The sequence below is a fragment of the Mirounga leonina genome, unplaced genomic scaffold, assembly GCF_011800145.1.
Source record: "Mirounga leonina isolate KUSES-001 unplaced genomic scaffold, KU_Mleo_1.0 Mir_175, whole genome shotgun sequence".
Classification (NCBI taxonomy): Eukaryota; Metazoa; Chordata; class Mammalia; order Carnivora; family Phocidae; genus Mirounga; species Mirounga leonina.
Window position 1 is genome coordinate 35,737,578 of NW_023270453.1, and position 22,371 is coordinate 35,759,948.

Consider the following 22,371-nt stretch of genomic DNA (forward strand, 5'->3'; position numbering starts at 1 on the left):
AGGTAGTTCTGTAAATGTGTTTTTATTTGTAAGGACTGCCGGATCTACCCCAAAGTGTTAACAGTGGCCACCTCTGAAAAATGAGGAGGGAATGGGGAGCTAGGGAGACGATAACAAAAGAGAAGTCTCACTATTCTCTAGGCCTCTGTTTTTCTTTCTGTATTCTAAATATTTAACGTTTTTTAATAAGTACACACTCATGTCATATTTGTATAGGTTTTTTAAAGGAGAGTTTCGAGGCACCAGTCAAGCATCTGACTCTTGATTTTGGCTCAGATCATGATCTCAGGGTTGTGAGATTGAGCCCCATGTCAGGCTCCGTGCTGGGTGCAGAGCCTGCTTAAGATTCTCTCTCTCCCTCTGCCCCTCCCCTAACCCCCACCCCCCACTCTCTCATTCTCTCTCTCTAAAATAAATAAATAAATAAATAAAAACAGAGTTGCCTGGGTGGCGCAGTCAGTAAAGTGTCTGACTCTCGGTTTCTGCTCAGGTCATGATCTCAGGGTCCTGAGATCAAGCCCCACATTCAGCTCTGAGCTCAGTGGGAAGTCTGCTTGAGATTCTCTTCCTCTACCTCTGCCCCTCCCCTGCTTGTGTGCTCACACGCTCTCTCTCTAAAATAAATAAATTTTGGGGGCGCCTGGATGGCTCAGTTGGTTAAGCGACTGACTGCCTTCGGCTCAGGTCATGATCCTGGAGTCTCAGGATCGAGTCCCGCATCAGGCTCCCTCCTCAGTGGGAAGTCTGCCTCTCCCTCTGACCTTACCCCTTCTCATGCACTCTATCTCTCTCACTCTCTCTCTCTCAAATAAATAAATAAAATCTTTAAAATAAATAAATAAATAAATAAAATAAAATTTTAAAAATAAATAGACAAATAAAAATAAAAGGATAGTTTCTTTTTTAAAGTTTATTTTTAAGGGCTTACTGGACTACTGATATGCCTGGATAATTTGTACAGCTGGGTAAAAACGTGGTTAAGTAAACAGTTTCACCTAAGGCTCAAGGAAATGCCAATAATAATAATGCAATGACAATGTGGTAATGATAATCATGATAGCGACAGATAATATTTTGTTGAGTGCTCAGTACTTTTATCTGCATTTTCTCACGTCATCCTCAAACTGTGCTGTGAAGGGGCTACGGCTACCATCCCCATTTCACAGGTGGGAAAACAGGCACAGAGCTTATTGCCCAAGGTCACATGACCAGCAAGTGGCAGTGTTGGGGCGTGAACCTGGAAGGTCTCCCCTGATAGTTAGCGTGCTAATGGTCAGAAGCCATCTCCATGGAAACTTCATGGAAAGCAGCGCCATTTTGGTTCATCCTGTCTTTCAAGGGGGCACCTAATGGACTATGGGGTCAATGGCCGAGAGCCAGCTCAAAGTCACTGGATGGTTGTCAGTGATGTGTGTCAGCACTTTATGAAGAGCAGCTGTGATGGGAGCCTCCACTGGGGATATGGAAGGGACTGGGAGGGGTAGGTGGAAATCAGAGGGGTATCCCTCACACTTACTTTCTGGGAAAATCCACAAAAAGTGTCACAGCCAAGATGATGATGAGGTCAAAGATCATCAGCTTGTACATTTCCTGCCCAACTTGGGTCTCCCAGCACTGAAACCAAAGAGATCAAGAGAAAATGAGGGGCAACTTGGGGCAGAGAAAGCCAGGTTCTCACACTCCTTCCAGTGCCCCGTCCACCCGCAGATCCTGCTGCCTCCGGAGGCCATCAGCGGACGCTCCGTGGAGCTCCAGCACAGACTCTGGTTTCCAAGCCTACGGAAGTGTCTGCTGTGTGACTTGGCTACACAGCAGGAAAGCGCATCAACTGGGGATTCAAACCCATAGCTTTGAGGGCCGTTCTCTTGATGTTGAGCCTGTCACCCCACGGTGACCTCCCCCTGCAAGATGCCCCCACCCCTGCAGGCTCACCGGGTAGAGTTTCTGGTTGTAGCCACAGAGCTCACAGGAGTAGTTATCACAGGATGTAATCTTGGAACCCAGCGTGAATACCAGCACACAGATGGTAGCCAGCCGCATAAAAACACACCTGCGGGGGCAAGAGTGAGGAGAGGGGGTGGGAAGAGGCTGCCTCGGGGCAGGCCGGCTCCTTGGAACTGAGGCTAGAGAGCAGAAAAGCTCCAAAGCAAACCACAAATAATTAGAGAGTTTCTGTTTGGGATTCTGAGAATGTTCTAGAAATGGATAGCAGCACTGGTGGCAAAGCACTGGGAATGTACTTAATGCCACAGAATTGTACACTTAAAAATGTCTAGGGGTGGGCACCTGGGTGGCTCAGTCGTTAAGCGTCTGCCTTCAGCTCAGGTCATGATCCCGGGGTCCTGGGCTCGAGCCCCGCATCGGGCTCCCTGCTCCTTGGGAGCCTGCTTCTCCCTCTGCCTCTCTCTCTCTCTCTGTCTCTCATGAATAAATAAATAAAATCTTTAAAAAAAAAAATGTCTAGGGGCGCCTGGGCGGCCCCAAATATTTTTTTAAATGTCTAACCTGAGTGGTGCAGTCAGGGGAGTATGTGACCCTTGATCTCAAGGTTGTGAGTTCTAGTCCCACACTGGGTGTAGACATCACTTAAAAATAAAATCTTTCAGGGGCACCTGGGTGGCTCAGTCGTTGCGCATCTGCCTTCGGCTCAGGTCATGATCCCAGGGTCCTGGGATTGAGCCCCACATCGGGCTCCCTGCTCGGCAGGAAGCCTGCTTCTCCCTCTCCCACTCCCCCTGCTTGTGTTCCTGCTCTCGCTGTGTCTCTCGCTGTCAAAAGAATAAATAAAATCTTAAAAAAAAAAAAAGGAAACACAGGAGAAAATCTTTGTAAATCTGGAGTCAAGCAAAGATTGCTTAGATGTGACACCAAAGGCATAATCCAAGAAAAAAAAAGATAAACTGGATTTCAGTAAAATTTTAAACTTCTACTATTTGAAAGTTACTATTAAGAAAATGAAAAGAGGGGCGCCTGGGTGGCTCAGTTGGTTAAGCGACTGCCTTCGGCTCAGGTCATGATCCTGGAGTCCCTGGATCGAGTCCCGCATCGGGCTCCCTGCTCAGCAGGGAGTCTGCTTCTCCCTCTCCCACTCCCCGTTTGTGTTCCCTCTCTCGCTGTGTCTTTCTCTGTCAAATAAATAAATAAAATCTTTAAAAAAAAAAAAGAAAGAAAATGAAAAGAGGGGCGGCTGGGTGGCTCAATCGTTGAGCGTCTGCCTTCGGCTCAGATCATGATCCCAGGGTCCTGGGATGGAGTCGCACGTCTGGCTCCCTGCTCAGCAGGGAGCCTGCTTCTCCCTCTCCCATTCCCCCAGCTTGTGTTCCCTCTCTCGCTGTCTCTCTCTGTCAAATAAATAAATAAAATCTTAAAAAAAAAAAAAGATTTGCTTAAAATAATCCAGCAAAAGTGTGTTGGGGGGACAGATGAAACAAGATTAGCAAATTGTTGGTAATGATCAAAACTAAGTGATGGGCATATGGAGGTTTATTACACCTTTCGTTTCTGTTTGAAATTTTCCAAAATAAAAAGTTTAAAAAAAAGTGCAAATACCATCTGAGGCATGAAACGCTCTATATCACACAGTCCCCACCTGGTCCTCTTCAACTTACTCGTGTTCACTCCCCAGACCCTGCTTTACAGCTGTCCTTTCTTTCTTTCTCTTTTCTCTTTCTTTCTTTTTTAAGAAACTGAGTATTTATTTAGAATGAGAAGAGATATTACAACAAGTCAGTGACCTGGCCCCACTTTCTTAGCACTCATTATCCCGGCAGATGCCCCAGATTCCTGGTGTAAGTGCTTGTAACTCTCCTCTCCTCTCCTCCCAAGGCCCATGCACGGGGGTAACGAGGTGGGAGCATGGGGGAATTGATGCCTCTGGGAGCCAGCTACTTTTATGAAGTACAGGATGGACACCTTGGTGGGTGGGAACCCACTAAGATATATCCCACCCAAACACCCAGTTGTCCGGTAGCACCAAGCCCCAGCTGCCAACAGCCCCAATAAGAAACCCTTTATCAACAACCTTCCCTTCACTCTCTCATTTCCTCATTCCCTTGCTGGTATACACTTGTCATTTCTAACATCTTCCGAGCAATCCCAGGGCCGCACCTTATGCCCTCAGCTGTGGATGTGCTAATACATGAACCAAAAATATAATACCACTGAGTACATGCTTAAGTCAAAGAGATTTCACTGCATAAGCAAACTCTGATTCATTCATGTGGGCTGTCTGAAGGTTGTCGAGGATTCTTGGCTCAACAGGAAAAGGTGCCACAATTGATTAGCAATGTCTGCCATGGGCAGGAAAGTGGGCAAGTGGTGACCTGCTTGGCATGTCTAGGCATTACCTAAGTATTGTCAGCCGGATCTCAAAGCCTGGGGAATAATCCTCATAGTGGATGATCTTGGCAAAGATCATTGGGGTGATAAAATTGGCCAGCGTAATCACAATAGAAGGCAGGTACAATATCAAAAGGTTCTCTCCAAAAACCATCTTGTCAATTTCCTATGAAGATATCAAAGGGAAGTTACATCACAAATGAATTGACCTTGAAAGAACTTAACTATACGTACGTCAAGTCATTATATTGTACACCTTATATATGTCAATTATATCTCAATAAAACTGGAAAAAAACCTCAACTATACATATTTAGATAAACAAACAACACAAACATATATGTCATTCAACATGGCCTCTAAACGCAAGCCATTTCTGGGGCGCCTGGGTGGCTTAGTCGCTTATCTGACTCTCGATTTTGGCTCAAGTCATGATCTCAGGGTCATGAGATCGAGCCCCATGTCTGGCTACACACTGAGCATGGAGCCTGCTTGGGATTCTCTCTCTCCCTCTCTCTCTGTCCCTCACTCTCTCTCTAAAAAAATTTTAAAAATAAAAATAAACATAAGCCATTTCCTTCTTTGGATGTTCAAATAGAGGTATCATGCTCTAGTACCACAGAAAGAAAAATTAGCTCTAGTGGATTAATTAAGGTCAAGTTTAAAAAAAAAAATCCATGTAGTCTGTATCTGTGGGTAATTTAAAGTATTTTCAAGGCCATAGTAGTTATTGATTTGGACTAGCCATTCTCTCCTTTCAGAGTAATAAACTATTTGGCCACATATACGGCTATCTGGGATAAAACTATTATTTCCTGGCCTCCCTTATAGTGAGGTACAGCTATCTGACTAAATTCTGGCCAAAGGGATGTGAGAAGATGTTTTAAGTGCAAGCACTTAAAAGGTCTTGTCCTTGAAGAAAAGGGTATACCTTCCCATCCCCTTCACCTCCTTCCCATTGGTTAGAATGTGGACATGCTGAACTATCTTGTACCATATAGGAAAGGGCGTACCCTAAGGATGGCAGAGCCACAAGACGGAAGGAACCTGGACTCCCCCCCCCCACACTCCAATGATTGATTTCATGAATCAAAGCCACCAGACCAATGCACATTTTTTTTTTTTAAAGATTTTATTTATTTATTTGACAGAGAGAGAGATAGCGAGACCAGGAACACAAGCAGGGAGAGTGGGAGAGGAAGAAGCAGGCTTCCTGCCGAGCAGGGAGCCCGATGAGGGACTTGATCCAGGGACTCCAGGATCATGACCTGAGCCGAAGGCAGTCGCTTAACCAACTGAGCCACCCAGGCGCCCCCCAATGTACATTTTTAAAACCACTGCTATTTTAGGTAAACTGGAGCCCCAGCTAGTAAGTAGTGGAGTTGAGGATTAAATCTAGGTAGGTAAACTTGAATTTGAATATTATGGATTCTAGGAGGAATTCCAAACACTCTTTTTGGATGCTCCTGTATTTTTATTAAAAGTAGAAATTGAGGGCGCCTGGGTGGTTCAGTTGGTTAAGCGACTGCCTTCGGCTCAGGTCATGATCCTGGAGTCCTGGGATCGAGTCCCACATCGGGCGCCCTGCTCAGCAGGGAGTCTGCTTCTCCCCCTGACCCTCCCCACTCTCATGCTCTCTCTATCTCATTCTCTCTCTCAAATAAATAAATAAAATCTTTAAAAAAAAAAAAGTAGAAACTGGGGGCCCCTGGTTGGCTCAGTTGGTTAAGGGTCTGCCTTCGGCTCAGGTCATGATCCCAGGGTCCTGGGATTGAGCCCCGCATTGGGCTCCCTGCTCAGCAGGGAGCCTGCTTCTCCCTCTCCCCCCTGCTCATGCTCTCTCTCTCTTGCTATCTCTCTCTCTCTCAAATAAATAAATAAATAAAATCTTTAAAAAAAGATAGAAATTGGTCACCTCTGATTTTCAGTTCTCTGTCATAGCAGTCAAACTGATATCCTTATGTATAAAACAGAAATGATGACGGTCTCTATGTCAGAGGCTTGTAATGCACTTGGCATACCTAATGTCCAACCAGAGTAAAAGTTAAGCTGGCTTTCACAGAGTACTTACTTTTTTCATGTGCTCTTGTGAGAATATTGTCGCTCTGTAGATTGCATAAAAGCACGCGGCTAAAACGGCCAGAACAATACAGTTCAAAAACAGTCTCAGAGAGTAAATCCGTATTGTCTCTTCTGATGTTCTTTCTGCTATTTTCTGCCGTATTCTTTCTTCCTCCAGATCTGCCTGAGGGCCAAAGAAAACTCATCTGTGAGCATGGGGTGAAGAGATATTCAGGGGTGGAACCTGTGATTCATCCTCCTATCCTATCCATCCATCTTTAAGACCTTCCTTAAATAAAAAAAATGATCTCTGTGTAGATATCTTCCCAGACCAAGCCCAACTAGCTTTCATGTCTACTAAGGGTCTAAGTCAAGATAGAACCTCCTAAGACTGCAGTTAGGGGCGCCTGAGTGGCTCAGTCAGTTAAGAGTCTGCCTTCTGCTCAGGTCATGATCCCAGGGTCCTGGGATCAAGCCCTGCATTGGGCTCCCTGCTCAGCAGGGAGTCTGCTTTTCCTTCTCCCTTGGCTGCTCCCCCTCACTCATGCTCTGTCTTTCAAGTAAATAAAATCTTTAAAAAAAAAAAAAAGACTGCAGTTAGACTTCACAATAACTGTGAAAACAGAAGCATAACCTATCCATGGCATTACTTAGATGTAGTATGTGTCATTCCTTTAGACAAAGAATACATTTGGTTTGAGCCCTTCCATGTCACTTTATTATGCTTTTGTTATGATCGTCTCCTCCTTTTTTGGGTGGGTTTGTTCAAGATACCGTTTGTTCCTCTTTCTCTCCTTATGAATCTGGAAATTCTCTTGTACTTTTTCCTATTCTCTCCACTCCACCTTATCATCATAGCATCCCCCCCTAGTTCTAGTTTCTCCTGGTATAAGTGATGCATGACAGGTTCTCATCAGGTGGAAAAATAACAGTATAAGGTGGTGGGGAAGGAGGGAAGACACCATTCCCTCCCACCCACCCTCATGTGCCCACCTCCCGCCCATCCCCAGTCCACCAACTCCATGCTTCGGTGAAGGTGATCAACCCCAGGAGACAGTTCTCCGTGGAAAGTTCTTTCTTTTTTTTTAAGATTTTATTTATTTATTTGACAGAGAGAGACACAGCAAGAGAGGGAACACAGGCAAGGGGAGCGGGAGAGGGAGAAGCAGACTTCCCGCCAAGCAGGGAGCCCGATGCGGGGCTCGATCCCAGGACCCTGGGATCATGACCTGAGCCGAAGGCAGACATTTAACCGACTGAGCCACCCAGGCACCCCCTCTGTGGGAAGTTCTTGAAGACGACACGGGAAACTTGCTAAGCACTAGAGACAGCCTGGGCCGCACCCAGCTCCTCTGCAAGCTGCAGCCCCCTGGCTTTCCAAGGCACAACTTGGCAGGCAAGGACCCCGCCAAGAGAAAACCCAGCAGCACTCACTCGGAGCTCGTACCGCAGGCTGCTGTGCTTCAGGTCCGCCATGCCGCGGTTGGTGATGCAGAAGTCCCAGCCGGCAAAGATCTTGTTGCAGTAACTCTGGAAGTGCTCCTCACTCCGGATCAGGTTGATTTTGAACCCTTCCACTGACCTGGCCCCAAAACACGATGACCCTTCTTAGAAGAACAACAAAATACAGGCCCGTGGATTGGCTTTGTTGACAATATAAAAACACTATACATGGCTGCATTTTCCACTCGTTTTGACAGGGACAAGTCTGGACCATGCTACATATGTGTGGCAGCTAACCAGGTAGCTCATGGTGGAAAATCATTTCCTTTCATCTATCCAAGGGCTTTTCTCGTAGTTGGAATAAAATCCAAACTCTTTAGCACAGCCTAGAGAGACTGCACTACGCCATCTTTCCTCCCATTCGGCCATGCTGCTGGGATGACCATGGCTTTTTTCCCGTTCTATAAACTCACAAACTTCTCTGGCCTCAGGGCCTTTGTACTTACAGGTTCGCTCTACCCATTCCTCAGTCAATTCTTCCCCTGCCTCTTCTCATGGATGCTTCTTTCCCATCATTCAGGCGTCAGCTCAAATATCCCTCCCAAAGATTCCTCACCACCCCTTCTAAAGTTGTGACCCCTCACTTCAGGTTAGTCTATTTTCTTCACAGCATTGAATCTAATCTGCAGCCATTATGTGTTTACTGCCTGTAGCCCCTTATCCTGACTACATTTTAAATTCCTTGAGGGCAGGGCGCCTGGGTGGCTCAGTTGGTTGGGCGACTGCCTTCGGCTCAGGTCATGATCCTGGAGTCCCGGGATCGAGTCCCGCATCGGGCTCCCTGCTCAGCAAAGAGCCTGCTTCTCCCTCTAACCCTCCCCCCTCTCATGTGCTTGCTCTCTCTCATTCTCTCTCTCTCAAATAAATAAATAAAATATTAAAAAAAAAATTCCTTGAGGGCAGGTACACAGGCTTTCTTGCCACGTTTATATCTGGAATGCCTGGACTGTAATATGACCATGATCCAGCTGATGGATAAATGAATAAATGACTTAAATAGTAAAATAACCAAATATTTAGTGAGCACCTGTTCAGGCCAGATGCCATGCTGTTGCACACTTTGTAATTTTAATTCATTTAACTAAAATTTAAATAAAAATTTTAAAATTTAATTAATATTCCTTGCTATTCATTTCTTGGGAATTGGCATCTCCCACTGAACCGCCTGTCTACCATGGAAAATACGAGGTTCTCGTATGATCTTGACCTACTGGCTGTCGTTGAAGGGTCAGAGTTGGGTACCTGAATGAAGAGCCAACACATCTCTTCAAAAGGATTTCTGAACCTGTGACCTTGGGAGTCTACATAAGGAAGCTGCCACCAGGAGAATCACCAGGGATGAAGGAGCCCTTGCTTTTGGTGATTTGGAAGACATACCCATATCCTTATCCTTCCTGTAATTTGGAGTTTCCTCCCTTCCTTGGTTCTCTCAATTCCCCTTTACTCTAGTTAGTCAGAGTTGGGTTTCTGCCACTTACAACCCAATAGAGACCTGATTAGCAACCACACCAGATCAAAGAGGTCACATTACAGCCCTGAAAATGTGCGCAATAATGATTTGGCTGTGGTTCCAGATCCCAAATCTTGCCTCCCTTACCTCCAGGTCTCCTTGGCCTACAACGTATCACAAACCTTTCTTCTCATATACCTGTTATGGGACTCTGGACTCTGCTCATCATTTGGGCAATGGCTCCCAGAGTCCACAGACCACCAATAAACCCCAGCCATCAAGGGTAATTCAAAAAGAATGCGATGACCTGATAAATTTTACCTTTTCACTATCCAAAGAAGGCTCAGGGCCAGGTAGGCAATTGTGCTTAACAAATAAGCCAGGGGCAGATCATAGGTGAAGTTCTGAAATTTTACTCCATCAATGGTGTAATGTCCATAAAAGAGGCAGGTCTCCTCCAAGAAACCCTGAAACAAAGCCAAAGGCATGAGGTCAGACTGGTTACGTTCACTGCAGGGAACCAGAAGACCAGTCTCTGCCTCAAGGAACCCACATTCCAGTGTCATAAGGAGTGCTCAGCTAGTGTCTGGGGAACAAAGCATGGATAAAACCTGAGCGTTAAAAATACAGAAGTGTGGGGGCGCCTGGGTGGCTCAGTCGTTAAGCGTCTGCCTTCGGCTCAGGTCATGATCCCAGCGTCCTGGAATCGAGCCTCAAATCAGGCTCTCTGCTCGGCAGGAAGCCTGCTTCTCCCTCTCCCACTCCCCCTGCCTGTGCTCCCTCTCTTGCTGTGTCTCTCTCTGTCAAATAAATAAAATCTTTTAAAAAAAGAAAATACAGAGGTGTGTGATCCAAAAATGAAATTAAGAAAACAATTCCATGTGCAACAACAGCAGAAAGGGTAACATACTTAGGAATAGATTTAACATATGAAGTGTAAATCTTACATTCTTAAGACTAGAAAACATTGTTTAAGAAATTAAAGATCTAGGGGTTAAGCATCAGACTCTTGATTTCAGCTCAGGTCATGATTTCAGGGTGGTGAGATCGAGCCCCTATGTTGGGCTCCACGCTCAGCACAGAATCTGAGATTCTCTCTCTCCCTCTCCCTTTGCCCCTCCCCCTGCTTATGCGCTCACTTTCTCTCTCAATAAAAAAATAAATAAAATCTTAAAAAAAAAAAAGAAGATACACAATGGTCAATAAGCATATGAAAAGATAGATGCTCAACACCGTGTTACTCATTAGGGAAATGCAAATCAAAACCACAAAGAGATCCCACTTCACACAAACTAGAGTAGCCGGCTATAATCAAAAAGTCAGGGTAAATACCAAGTATTGACAAGAATGTGGAGACATCAGAACCCTCATACACTGCAGGTGAGAATGTAAAATGGTGCAGCCGCTTTGGAAAAGTTGGGCAATTCCTCAAAAAGTTACACAAAGGGTCACCATTTGACCTAGGGATTCCACTCCTAGGTATATACCCCAAAGAATTAAAAAGATCTGTCCCCAACAAAAACTCACACATGAATGTCCATAGCAGCATTATTCATAATAGCCAAAATGTGTAAACCACCCAAATGTCCACCGTGAATGGATAAACAAAATGCAATATATCTGCACAATGAAATCTTATTTGACCAGAACAAGGAATGAAAGACTGGTAAGATGCCACAACATGGATGAACCTTAAAAACATGCTAAGTCGGGGCCCCTGGGTGGCTCAGTCAGTTAAGCGTCTGCCTTCAGCTCAGGTCATGATTCCCAGGGTCCTGGGATCGAGTCCCATATCGGGCTCCCTGCTCAGCGGGGAGCCTGCTTCTCCCTCTGCCTGCCACTGTTGCTCTCACTCTCAAATAAATAAAATACTAAAAAAAAAAAAAAACATGCTAAGTGAAAGAAGCCAGAGACAAAAGACCATGTATTATAGGATTCCGTGTATATGAAATGTCAGGAATAAGCATTTTGTAGACAGAAAGTAGATTAATGGTTGCTTAGCACCAGTTAGGATTGGTAGGGGTTATGGAAAAGGTACAGCATTTTTTTTTTAAAAAGATTTTATTTATTTATTTGACAGAGAGAGACACAGCGAGAGAGGGAACACAAGCAGGGGGAGTGGGAGAGGGAGAAGCAGGCTTCCCGCCGAACAGGAGTCCAACGTGGGGCTCGATCCCAGGACCCTGGGATCATGACCTGAGCCGAAGGCAGACGCTTAACGACTGAGCCACCCAGGCGCCCCAAGGTACAGCATTTTTTAAGGTGATGAAATTGTTCTAAGATTGACTAGCGATGACAGAACTTACCTGTGAATACAGTAAAAAAAACACTGAATTCTGTACTTTAAATGGGTGAATTGTATGCTGTGTGAATCATATATCAATAAAACTGTTACCAAAACCAAGCCGAACCAAAAAAACCCAAAGGTGCCCCATGTGAAAATATAGCACAGAAAAGTTCCTGACTACTTAGGGAGGGAATAATTGAATACCTCACATGTCTCCTTGGATAGCGGGAAAATTCTAGGAGTGTGGGAAGACAGTACTACAGAAAGCAGAAATATATGTATAGCATACGTACTACACAGATGTTCCGTATAGCACTGTTTATAAAGGGGGAATATGGAAGCAACAGGGGACTGGCTAGACCATGAAAAACCCATACAAAATATGAAGCAAGACCATACGAAGAAAGTACACGAGAAAGGTGGAGAAGGCTATGAGCCAGCGCTAAAGGTTCGGTAGCCTCTGGGGAAAGGTAATTTCACTTTTCACTCTATAAATTCTGTATTTTTTATGATAACCATATATGCTTATACTGAGTATTAAAGTAAATTTTTTATTAGAAGAAAAATGTAGAAACAGAAGACTCCACCTTTAATTCTCCTGAAGGCTGGGCATACTGGCCATAAAAACTTGCCCAACTACACGAAACCAGTTTTTATCGCCCCAGGTTGGTATCAGGGCTGTCATCGATATCTCCCTCAAAATAATTAAATATTATAGGGCAAAAATCCAGTGGGCCTGGAAAATAATCTTTCTGATTTGATCATGAGCCCACCTGTTTTCAGCAAAGACAAGCCAGTGTTTAAAGATTCATTCAGAGGCGCCTGGGTGGCTCAGTCGTTAAGTGTCTGCCTTCGGCTCAGGTCATGATCCCAGGGTCCTGAGATGGAGCCCCAAATCGGGCTCCCTGCTCTGCGGGAAGCCTGCTTCTCCCTCTCCCACTCCCCCTGCTTGTGTTCCCTCTCTCGCTGTCTCTCTCTCTGTCAAATAAAGAAATCTTTAAAAAAAAGATTCATTCATTTGAGAGAAAGAGAGAGAGAGAGCAGGTGGGAAGGGTAGAGGGAGAGAGAGAAGCAGGCTTCCCGCTGAGCAGGGAGCCTGATGCAGGACTCGATTCCATGACCCCAGTATCATAACCTGAGCCAAAGGCAGACCCTTAACCGAATGAGCCACCCAGGTGCCCTGACAAGCTAGTTTTTAATCTCTCTGGCTATTCTCCTTTCATCACATATAGTCTACTGAACATTTATGATCAAGTGCATCTAAGTGTCCCAAAATTTTTCCTATAAGGAGGTTATGGTATGTAGAGATCCATAAAGAGAAACTTCTCTTATGGGATGTCATCTACAGAAATGGGGCTAACAGCAGTTATGGGAATCTGATCCCACTTTTCTTTCACTAGTGACCTTGGGTTAGTCACTGAATTTCTTTCCTCCTCATATGTTTTATATAGCTTCCATTTCTTCTTTTGCATGGTGGACATTTTAATACCCACCTGGCAGTCCCTCTCAATTGCTCTGAGGAAAACATAAGCTCAGAGATGTAAAAACCACTTTTTCAAAATCAAATGCAGTGGACAAATTCAAAGCTTTGTACGTTTGGAAAAGCAAAAGCTCAATGACATGGCATTTTAAGGCCAGCAACTTTCAGAAAGATTTCTTTAGGGGCACCTGGTGGTTAAGCATCTGCCTTCGGCTCAGGTCATGATCCCAGGGTCCTGGGATCGAGCCCCACGTCAGGTTCCCTGCTCGGTGGGAAGCCTGCTTCTCCCTCTCCCTCTGCCTGCCGCTCCCCCGGCTTATGCTCTCTCTGTCAAATAAATAAAATCTAAAAAAAAAAAAGATTTTAAAAATATATTTGTATTTTTTAAACATCTAAAGGAGTGCTTCTTTTTTTTTTCTTTTTCTTAAATAGGCTCCATACCCCACATGAGCTCAAACTCCCGACCCTGAGATCAAGAGTCACATGCCCCACCCACCGAGCCCAGCCAGGCACCCATCCAAAGGAGTGGTTCTTAACCAGGGGCAATTCTGTCCCCCAGGAAACATGTGGCAATGTCTGGAGACATTTTTGATTGTCACAACTATGGCTGCTATGGGCATCTAGAGGGCAGAGGCCAGGGATGCTGCTAAACTTCCTACAGCACGGGGCACCTGGGTGGCTCAGTCGTTAAGCGTCTGCCTTCAGCTCAGGTCATGATCCCAGGGTCCTGGGATCGAGTCCTGCATCAGGTTCCCTGCTCGGTGAGGAGCCTGCTTCTCCTTCTCCCACTCCCCCTGCTTGTGTTCCTGCTCTCGCTGTGTCTCTCTCTGTCAAATAAATAAATAAAATCTTTAAAACAACAACAACAGACTTTGGATTTCGGGGAATGTATATGGACGAGTACAAATGTGGTGTGCACACACACATATGAGCACGTATCTGTATGACGCATGTCTTTGTGTGTGATTTCTGGGAGGAAGAGCCATGGCTTTCAGCCGGGTGGTCTGGGGCCCCGACATGTAAGGTTTTACAGTGTCTGAGAAATTAAATAAATTCTCTCTGGGTTTATTTCCACTGAAACTTCTTTCTTTGGGGGAACTTGGTATTTTGTTGCAAGACAGTACAAAGGGGGCAGGGACTAAGGAATGGCCAGGGGCTGAAGCCTGTTTCCTATATGTTCTAGCAGCAGGTGGGTGAACATTATCCTTGCTGATGAGGTCACTGCAAATCCTGTTCCTTTTACTAGTATTTGTGTCAACTCTTGTGCCTGGCTCTCACCACAGACATTCAGGAGCCTGATCTTTAAATTAACCTATTTGCAGCCTATCGAGGGTCCAAATGCGGAATTATGTTAAATACTTACAGTGCCAGAGAGCAAGTCTATGACATAACTATAAAAGTAAATGAGTCCAGAGCTACTTATTGGATATACTGTGCATTGGACATCTGTAAAAAACAAAAACAAGAACATCAGTGGAAAAGTTTTACAGTCGCTACAACTTGTCTATCATAATTTGTGTATATAGGCATGCACATGTATATACATTTAGAGATGTCACATCTAATTATGTATGGATGTTGTGAATTTGTGGTTTTCTATTTGCAGTGCAAACCCCAATAGAGCAAGTACAGCAGCATTTTCTCCTCTCGCTATTCTCCCTACACATCTATTGATATATGTCTTTTTCTATATATTTTGTATGTGGGTCTAGTTACAGTGCACATTTTCTGTCTGTATGGGTATTTTGTGGTTTGGGGTTCATGTTTGCACATGTTTTGGAAGATGTGATTGATATAACTGTGATTCCACTGTAAGTACGACCAATTTTAAAAGATCTCTACATGTGTATAAATAAACATGCAGCTTCATTAAGACAACCTATATATTACATAGGCATAAATAACCAAGAAATCATTTGAATACCAATTTTAATGACACTACCTTATTCTTGAACAGCTAATTCACTTTCCCTATATCAGTGAGCTATTACTGCGTAACAAAGAACCACAAAGTCTCAGTGACTGAACATACCAAACGTTTATTTTCTCATTCATGGAGCTGCAATTTGAGTTCATTGAGCTGATTTAGGCTGAGCTAGGATGGATCCCACGCTTCCAGCTGGGCTCAGGTCTGCACCATATGACTTCATTCTGGGACCCAGGCTGAGGCAATGGTTATCTGGTGATGTTCTTCTCATGGGCAAGCCAACCACACAAGCCATTTCAAGCTAATACTCCATTGGACAAAACCAGCCACACGGCCAAGTGCAATACCAATGGGGAAGAAAGTATCCTCTGCCCACAGTGGGAGGCCCTACAAGTCACAATTACAGGGGAGTGACAAATCGAGAAAAATAACCCAATCTACCACCCCTACTCTGGGCCTTAGTTTCCTATGTTCCTTTGCTAAAGAAGGGAGTTGAACCAGTTTCTCCAAGACCAATTCCAGTTCTGCCATTTTATCATTCTCACATAAGTCAGGCTCTGACTCAGCTTGCCTACTTCTGGCCCCTAGCACAGAGCTTGGTACCTAGAAGGGAATCAATAAATGTTTGTAGAATGACAGAAACTCTCCCTGTTTGACAACGCAGGATGCCCAAAAGATGGGACCTATGTTGAGAATTATGGCACTTGCCATGTCTGGCACATGACTGGTGAAGGCCAGTTTATCTCATTATCAGAGATAAACGTCTCAAAGTAAAGTTACTGGAGTTGGAGTAGGTGATATCATATGTGCTAAATTTTCCACTTTCTTAGCCCACAGTGCTCCTCCCAAATGTCTTGCTGAAATCAGCAGGGGCCAAGTGACTTGCTTTGGGTAATGAGATGTGGCAGAAATGAAAGGTGTCATTCCAGGCAGGAGTTTTAGGAGCTAGTATGTTTGCACTGGCTCTTTTTCTTTTGGACGTAGTGACCATCAGTGGTCCAGAGAGAGGCTGCTCCATCAGCCTGGGCTCCAGAGTGAAGACAATATGGAACAAAGCCACCACCAAACAGTGATGGACATGTACTAGGAGTGAGAAAGAACCTTTTGTGGTTATTAGGTGCTAAGAGTTATGGGGTCATTTGTTTCTGCAGCATAACTGAGCCCATCCTGATGCAGGCACCCGCAACTAGAATACAAAGATTTCCAGAGAAGGAAGCACTGCAGATACATACAGAGTGACAAGAACATTCTCACAGCAAACCAGGCCTTAGACTCACCCGTGTCTTTGGACGGAATGAGCACAAAAGTGCTGTTGGTGATGTTGTACTTGGTGAGCAAGACTGGGAGCAAAACCAGCATAAAGATGATCAGAAATATCACCAAATTCAGCAACACCAGAAACCGCAAGAAGGAGAAATAGGACTGAATCCCAGTGCCAAATTTCCCTGGAAAAAAGAAATCCAGACATCAGTGACCAAGAGTATTGACCTACACATGCGTTACCCACAGTAGATCCAATCAGCCAGAAAGCTGAAGTTGGAGTGATCTTGGTGGGGGAAGGAGGAAGAAATATTTTGTTTTTCTACTGTTGGCTTTAAGGTTCTCCTTTCTAAATCTACACTCGACCTTGAATTAACTACTTGACAATGGTGTGAGGCAGGACTCAATATTCATCTTTCCTTATACGAATATCGAATTGACTCAGTACCATTTACTGAAAAGACTACCCTTTCCCCACTGAATTGCAGCAGTGCTTTTGTAACTGAGCCTAAATGTATGAATCTCTTCCTGAATTCTCACAAGCCACGTTCTGAACAAAACCTCCAGAAAGGCCACCACTAAACGAGAAAGGAAGCTGGGGCATGGTGACTGAACCCCTGGGCTTGGAAGCTTGACGGCCTGGATCAAATCCTTCAAATCCTGGGTCTGCTTTATCCTAGCTGAGGGTACTTTGGAAAAGTATTTTAACCTCTCTGAGCCATGCAAATGATCCCTATATGAAATGTTCAATATGAGGAAAATGTTTAACACAATGCCCCACTCACAGTAAAAGCTCAATTGGGGGGCGTCTGGGTGGCTCAGTTGTTAAGTATCTGCCTTCAGCTCAGGTCATGATCCCAGGGTCCTGGGATCGAGCCCTGCATTGGGCTCTCTGCTCCATGGGGAGCCTGCTTCTCCCTCTCCCACTCCCATTACTTGTGTTCCCTCTCTCGCTGTGTTTCTGTCAAATAAATAAATAAAATCTTTTTTTAAAAAAAAAAAGCTCAATCGGGGTTAGCTTTTATTATTTGGCTCCAAACACGATGCTGTGCTCAGAACTCAGAAAAAGTACAACTAGATGGTTAAGTTTTTTTTTTTTAAGATTTTATTTATTTATTTGACAGAGAGAGACACAGAGAGAGAGGGAACACAAGTAGGGTGAGTGGGAGAGGGAGAAGCAGACTTCCCGCTGAGCAGGGAGCCCGACGCGGGGCTCGATCCCAGGACCCTGGGATCATGACCTGAGCCGAAGGCAGGCGCCCAACAAATGAGCCACCCAGGCGCCCCTAGATGGTTAAGTTTTAAGTGAGCCTATGAAGCCCCTTGTGATTGCATTTACATTCCCCCAATAAAACAACAATTTAAAAAGGTATTTCATTGAATAAGTTATCAAGAGTATTTTATAGTTTTTTTTTATAAAAATTTCATTTATTTATTTATTTGAGTGAGAGAGAGTGCGCGTATGAGTGGCGGGGAGGGACAGAGGGAGAGGGAGAAGCAGACTCCCTGCTGAGCAGGGAGCCCGATGCGGGACTTGACCCCAGGACCCTGAGATCATGACCTGAGCCGAAGGCAGACGCTTAACTGGCTGAGCCACCCAGGTGGCCCGAGTATTTTATAGGTCTTAAAATAGTAATAATGACAGCATTTCTTCCATTCACCCTGCCACATCCCCTACAAACTTGACAAAATCCCCACTTTAGCAGATTTGAGGAGTTGTTTGTAAATAGTTTTTGCTTTATGATAGAAACTATGTCATCCTAAGAGGTATTTCCCCCCAGGGACACCTGGGTGGCTCAGTTGGTTAAGCGACTGCCTTCGGCTCAGGTCATGATCCTGGAGTCCCGGGATCGAGTCCCGCATCGGGCTCCCTGCTCGGCAGGGAGTCTGCTTCTCCCTCTGACCCTCCTCCCTCTCATTCTCTCTGTTTCAAATAAATAAATAAAATCTTTAAAAAAAAAAAAAAAAGAGGTATTTCCCCCCAGCTCTGCTATGTCAGCCAAATGTTCCAATGTTTTTTCCTAATTTTATATTTTGGCACAACTTCCAGTTTCTATATACTCGCTACGGACTGAATTGTATCCTCCGCTCCCCACCCCCTGCCCCAAATTCACATGCTGAAGCACTAACCCCGAATGTGATGGTCTTTTGAGGTGGGGCCTTTGGGAGGTGATTAGGGTTAGATGAGGTCGTAAGAGTGGGTCCCCATGCTGGGATTTAGTGGCCTTACCAGAAGGGGCATCAGAACTCGAGCCCCCCCCCCCTTACTCCCTCTTTCCCCAAGAGTGCACAAAGTTGAGGTCATGTAAAGACACAGTGAGAAGGCAGCCTGGCCTTGAACTTCCAGTCTCCAGAGTATAAGAAAATAAATTTTGGGGGTGGGAGGATGGGTTAGCCTGGTGGTGGGTATTGAGGAGGGCACATTCTGCATGGAGCACTGGGTGTTGTGCACAAACAATGAATCATGGAACACTTCATCTAAAACTAATGATGTAATGTATGGGGATTAACATAAGAATAAAAAAAAATACAAAAAAAAAAAAAAAGAAAAAAGAAAATAAATTTTGGGACACCTGAGTGGCTCAGTCAGTTAAGTGTCTGCCTTCGGTTCAGGTCATGTTCCCAGGGTCCTGGAATCAAGCCCCACATTGCGGGAGGAGGTCCCCACTCAGCGGGCGGGGGGTCTTGCTTCTTCCTCTCCCTCTCCCCTTCCCCCACTCATGTTCTCTCTCACTATCTCTCTCTCTCTCAAATAAATAAATAAAATCTTCAAAAAAAATAAATAAATGCACCAAATATTATATGTTAACTAGCTAGAATTTAAATTAAAAATTTGGAAAAAATAAATGGAATCATATATTTTGCATATATATGATAAATAAAATAAAATAAAATAATAAATGCACCAAATACAGGGGCACCTGGCTGCCTCAGCATGGGACTCTTGATCTCAGGGTTGTAAGTTCAAGCCCCATGTTGGGTGTAGAGATTACCTAAAAAATAAAATAAAATCTTAAAAATAAAAAAAATAAATGCACCAAATACAAATGGACATACGGTTATAATACTAAAAACCAAATCTGTGCTAGAATAATACACGAGCTTCTTCATTAGCACATTAAATAACAAGACCTAGTGGCCGATCTTACAGATTCCCTGCTGCAATTTCAAAGTAGTGATGAGCACAAGTGATATTCCAAGATAATACAACTGGAAGGAATAGGAAAATATCTGATTTCCTGGGGATGAAGACACAGGTTCTGCTAATCCTAACTGGTGCCATTGCTCCCATTCATCGTGGAAGGAAGTGCTAAATTTCATCTACAGCTTAGAGGAAACGAAGCTGTATGTTCCCCCAGGCACAGAAGTCTTCCACAGAGAAGCATGTGCAGCGTGGGGGGTATGGTACCTTCTATGCTGCGAATGTCCTCCCGCCACAGCTCCAAGTGGGTGGTCATCTCACGAGCCTTCCCTATGAACCTCTTCCAAGACTTGCTGCTATACCGTTTCCACTGGTCCCACTCAGATAAATACTTCATTTGGGTCTCCTGAATGTTCCTGCATTAAAAAACAATCATGACAATGATCAGGAAAGTGTCATCAAGCCTCAGCATCAAATAAAACCCCAGCCGAGGGGATGTGGAAAACCTGGAGCCCTCATACACTGCTGGTGGAAATGTACAATGGTGTGGCCACTAGGAAAAACAGTCTGGATATTCCTCAACACGTTAAACACAGAATTAACCATTATGACTGGGCAATTCCACGCCTAGGTAGATACCCCCAAAGAACTGAAAACAGGGTCCCAAACAAAAACTTGTACATAAATGTTCATTACAGCACTATTCACAATAGCCAAAAGGTGGAAACAACTCAAATGTCCACCAACAGATGAACGGACAAACAGAACGAGGCATATCCATCCATACAATGAAATATCATTCAACCATAAAAAGGAACGACTATCATGTACTGATACATGCCATAACTTGGATGAACCTTGAAAACATCATGCTAAGTGAAAGAAGCCAGTTATAAAAGGTCACATATTGTATGATTCCATTTACCTGAAATGTCCAGAATGGCAAATCTAGAGACAAAGAGTAGATCAGAGGTTGGCAGGGGCTGAGGGGAAGCGAAGCAGGGAGGGACTGCAGACAACAATTAGGTTCTGGGGGGGTTGCAGAGCCAGAAGATGGAAGGAGCCCGGGTCCCTGAATCACTGCAAAGTTCCCCCTTGATCTGAACCCAGGACTTTTATGTGAACAAGAAATAAACTTCTAATACATTGAGCTACTACATGTTTGGGTAACTTTGTTGCTGCAGCTTGGCTGACCCTAAGTAATACATTTCTAATTACGTGAACTCTTCAGGAAATGCATTCCATGCATAAAACACACCTCTGCCCAAAACATACATCAGATGCCTTCTAGATGGCCACCGAACAAACCTTAGCCTCCGCTTCTCAGAGATGTTCAGTGCATACTTCCGAATCGATTGGCTATTGAGGTTTTCGGTGATTCCTCCCTCCAGCTGGGAGCTGTAAGAGTCTGTCGGCTTCAGCAAAGTGCCACTTTGCTTGTCTCGGGAAAGAATGGTCGTCCTCCTGCGTGCAATGGACCGATAGCTTGGCAATTCTTGAAGGAAATTCACAGGAGAAGAAAAGCCACTGGAGTCCAAAGAGAGGTTCTCTGGGCAAGAAAGAAAAAAAGAGAACCATCATTAACCACAGTGAGCTTGGGAGCCAATAGAAAAAAAATCTTTTTTTTGCCTACCTAAATCATGCAGACGGTCACTTTTCTGCGCCCCTGACAAAATCATTTGTACCTTCATTATTCTATTTACCAGGTTGGTGCTCAGGACAATGCCATCATCTGCAAATGGGTTCACTTTCAGCAGCTGCATGTGCAAATATGCTTTAGGTTACATGATATCTGAGTTCTAGTATCTGGATGCAGCCACCAGCTAAATGTGTGACCTCGGCCAGTTATCTAAACTCATCTACATTTGTCAGATGGGACTAGTACTATTTGCCCCAACTATCTTCCCAAAGTGTGGGCTATAATGATGTATAGGATAAAACTCCGAAAAGCATAAAGCATTATGCAAATGTATAATGATACCATCAACAGCAACAACAATAATAATAGCACTGACAGAGCACTTCCCGTGCACCAGGCACTGTGTTAAGAGCTTCACACGCACTCATGGATCTGAGCTGGCCGTGGGATCTGCTCGGACCAACAGAATGCAGTGGAAGTGATGCTGGCCAGTTCTAAGCCTTGCCAGCTTCGGCTGCTCTCTGGATCCCAGCTGCCGCCATGTAAACAAGCCCAAGCTGACTTGCTGAAGGATAAGACCATTGGAGCAGGGACGATCACCCCAGCTGAGACCATCGAGGCCAGCCTGCAGCCAGCTGTCACTCAGCTGACCGTAGATGCTCACACATACTGAGGTAGGTACTATTATCAGTCCCATTTTACAGATGAGAAAATAAAGTTGATGGGTTGCCCAATCCCATGCCCAGGTCCTAAAAGCTCTGCGTGGTCGGATGCTTGTCTGTGTCTGCAGTTCCTCAAGCTCTCTGCCCTCCAACCACGTATTTTTTAGGATCTTTCAGATATGTAGATGGGCCCTGTTTCCTTCTCCTCAGAGCCTTTGCATATGCTGTTCCCTCTGCCTGGAATGAACTTGCCACACCTATTTATCCTATTAGCTCCTACTCACACGTCACTTCCTCAGGGAAACCGCCCTGCCCCACTGCACTATTACCGGTACCTTGTTACATTTCCCCCCACACACACTAAGTCCTTTACAGCGCATCACAATTTGTAAATAAATACATAATATTTGTAAATAAATGTATTTGTGTGACTGTGTGAGTACATCTGTCTCCTCCAGGAGACTGGAAATTCTCCAAAGGCAGGGACTGTGATGATGTCTTCACCACTGCACCCAAGGACCTAGCACCATCCTTGATTCAGAGAAGAATTCAATAAATGCTCATTGGATGGATGGATGGATGGATGGATGGATGGATGGATGGATGGATGGGAAGATGGATG

General features: G+C 44.6%; 1 protein-coding gene across 1 annotated transcript in view; it reads right to left on the reverse strand.

Annotated features, from left to right (window-relative positions):
- Positions 1-22,371, reverse strand: part of TMC7 (transmembrane channel like 7) — a 50,180-nt gene that overhangs the window by 14,434 nt on the left and 13,375 nt on the right. The window contains exons 2-11 of the mRNA XM_035022367.1: positions 20,757-20,997; positions 19,716-19,864; positions 16,324-16,491; positions 14,483-14,565; positions 9,674-9,819; positions 7,834-7,981; positions 6,410-6,583; positions 4,347-4,504; positions 1,933-2,050; positions 1,517-1,614 (exon numbers count right to left, since the gene is read on the reverse strand). Coding sequence (XP_034878258.1) covers positions 1,517-1,614; positions 1,933-2,050; positions 4,347-4,504; positions 6,410-6,583; positions 7,834-7,981; positions 9,674-9,819; positions 14,483-14,565; positions 16,324-16,491; positions 19,716-19,864; positions 20,757-20,997 — 1,483 coding nt within the window. The remainder of the gene's footprint in view (positions 1-1,516; positions 1,615-1,932; positions 2,051-4,346; positions 4,505-6,409; positions 6,584-7,833; positions 7,982-9,673; positions 9,820-14,482; positions 14,566-16,323; positions 16,492-19,715; positions 19,865-20,756; positions 20,998-22,371) is intronic.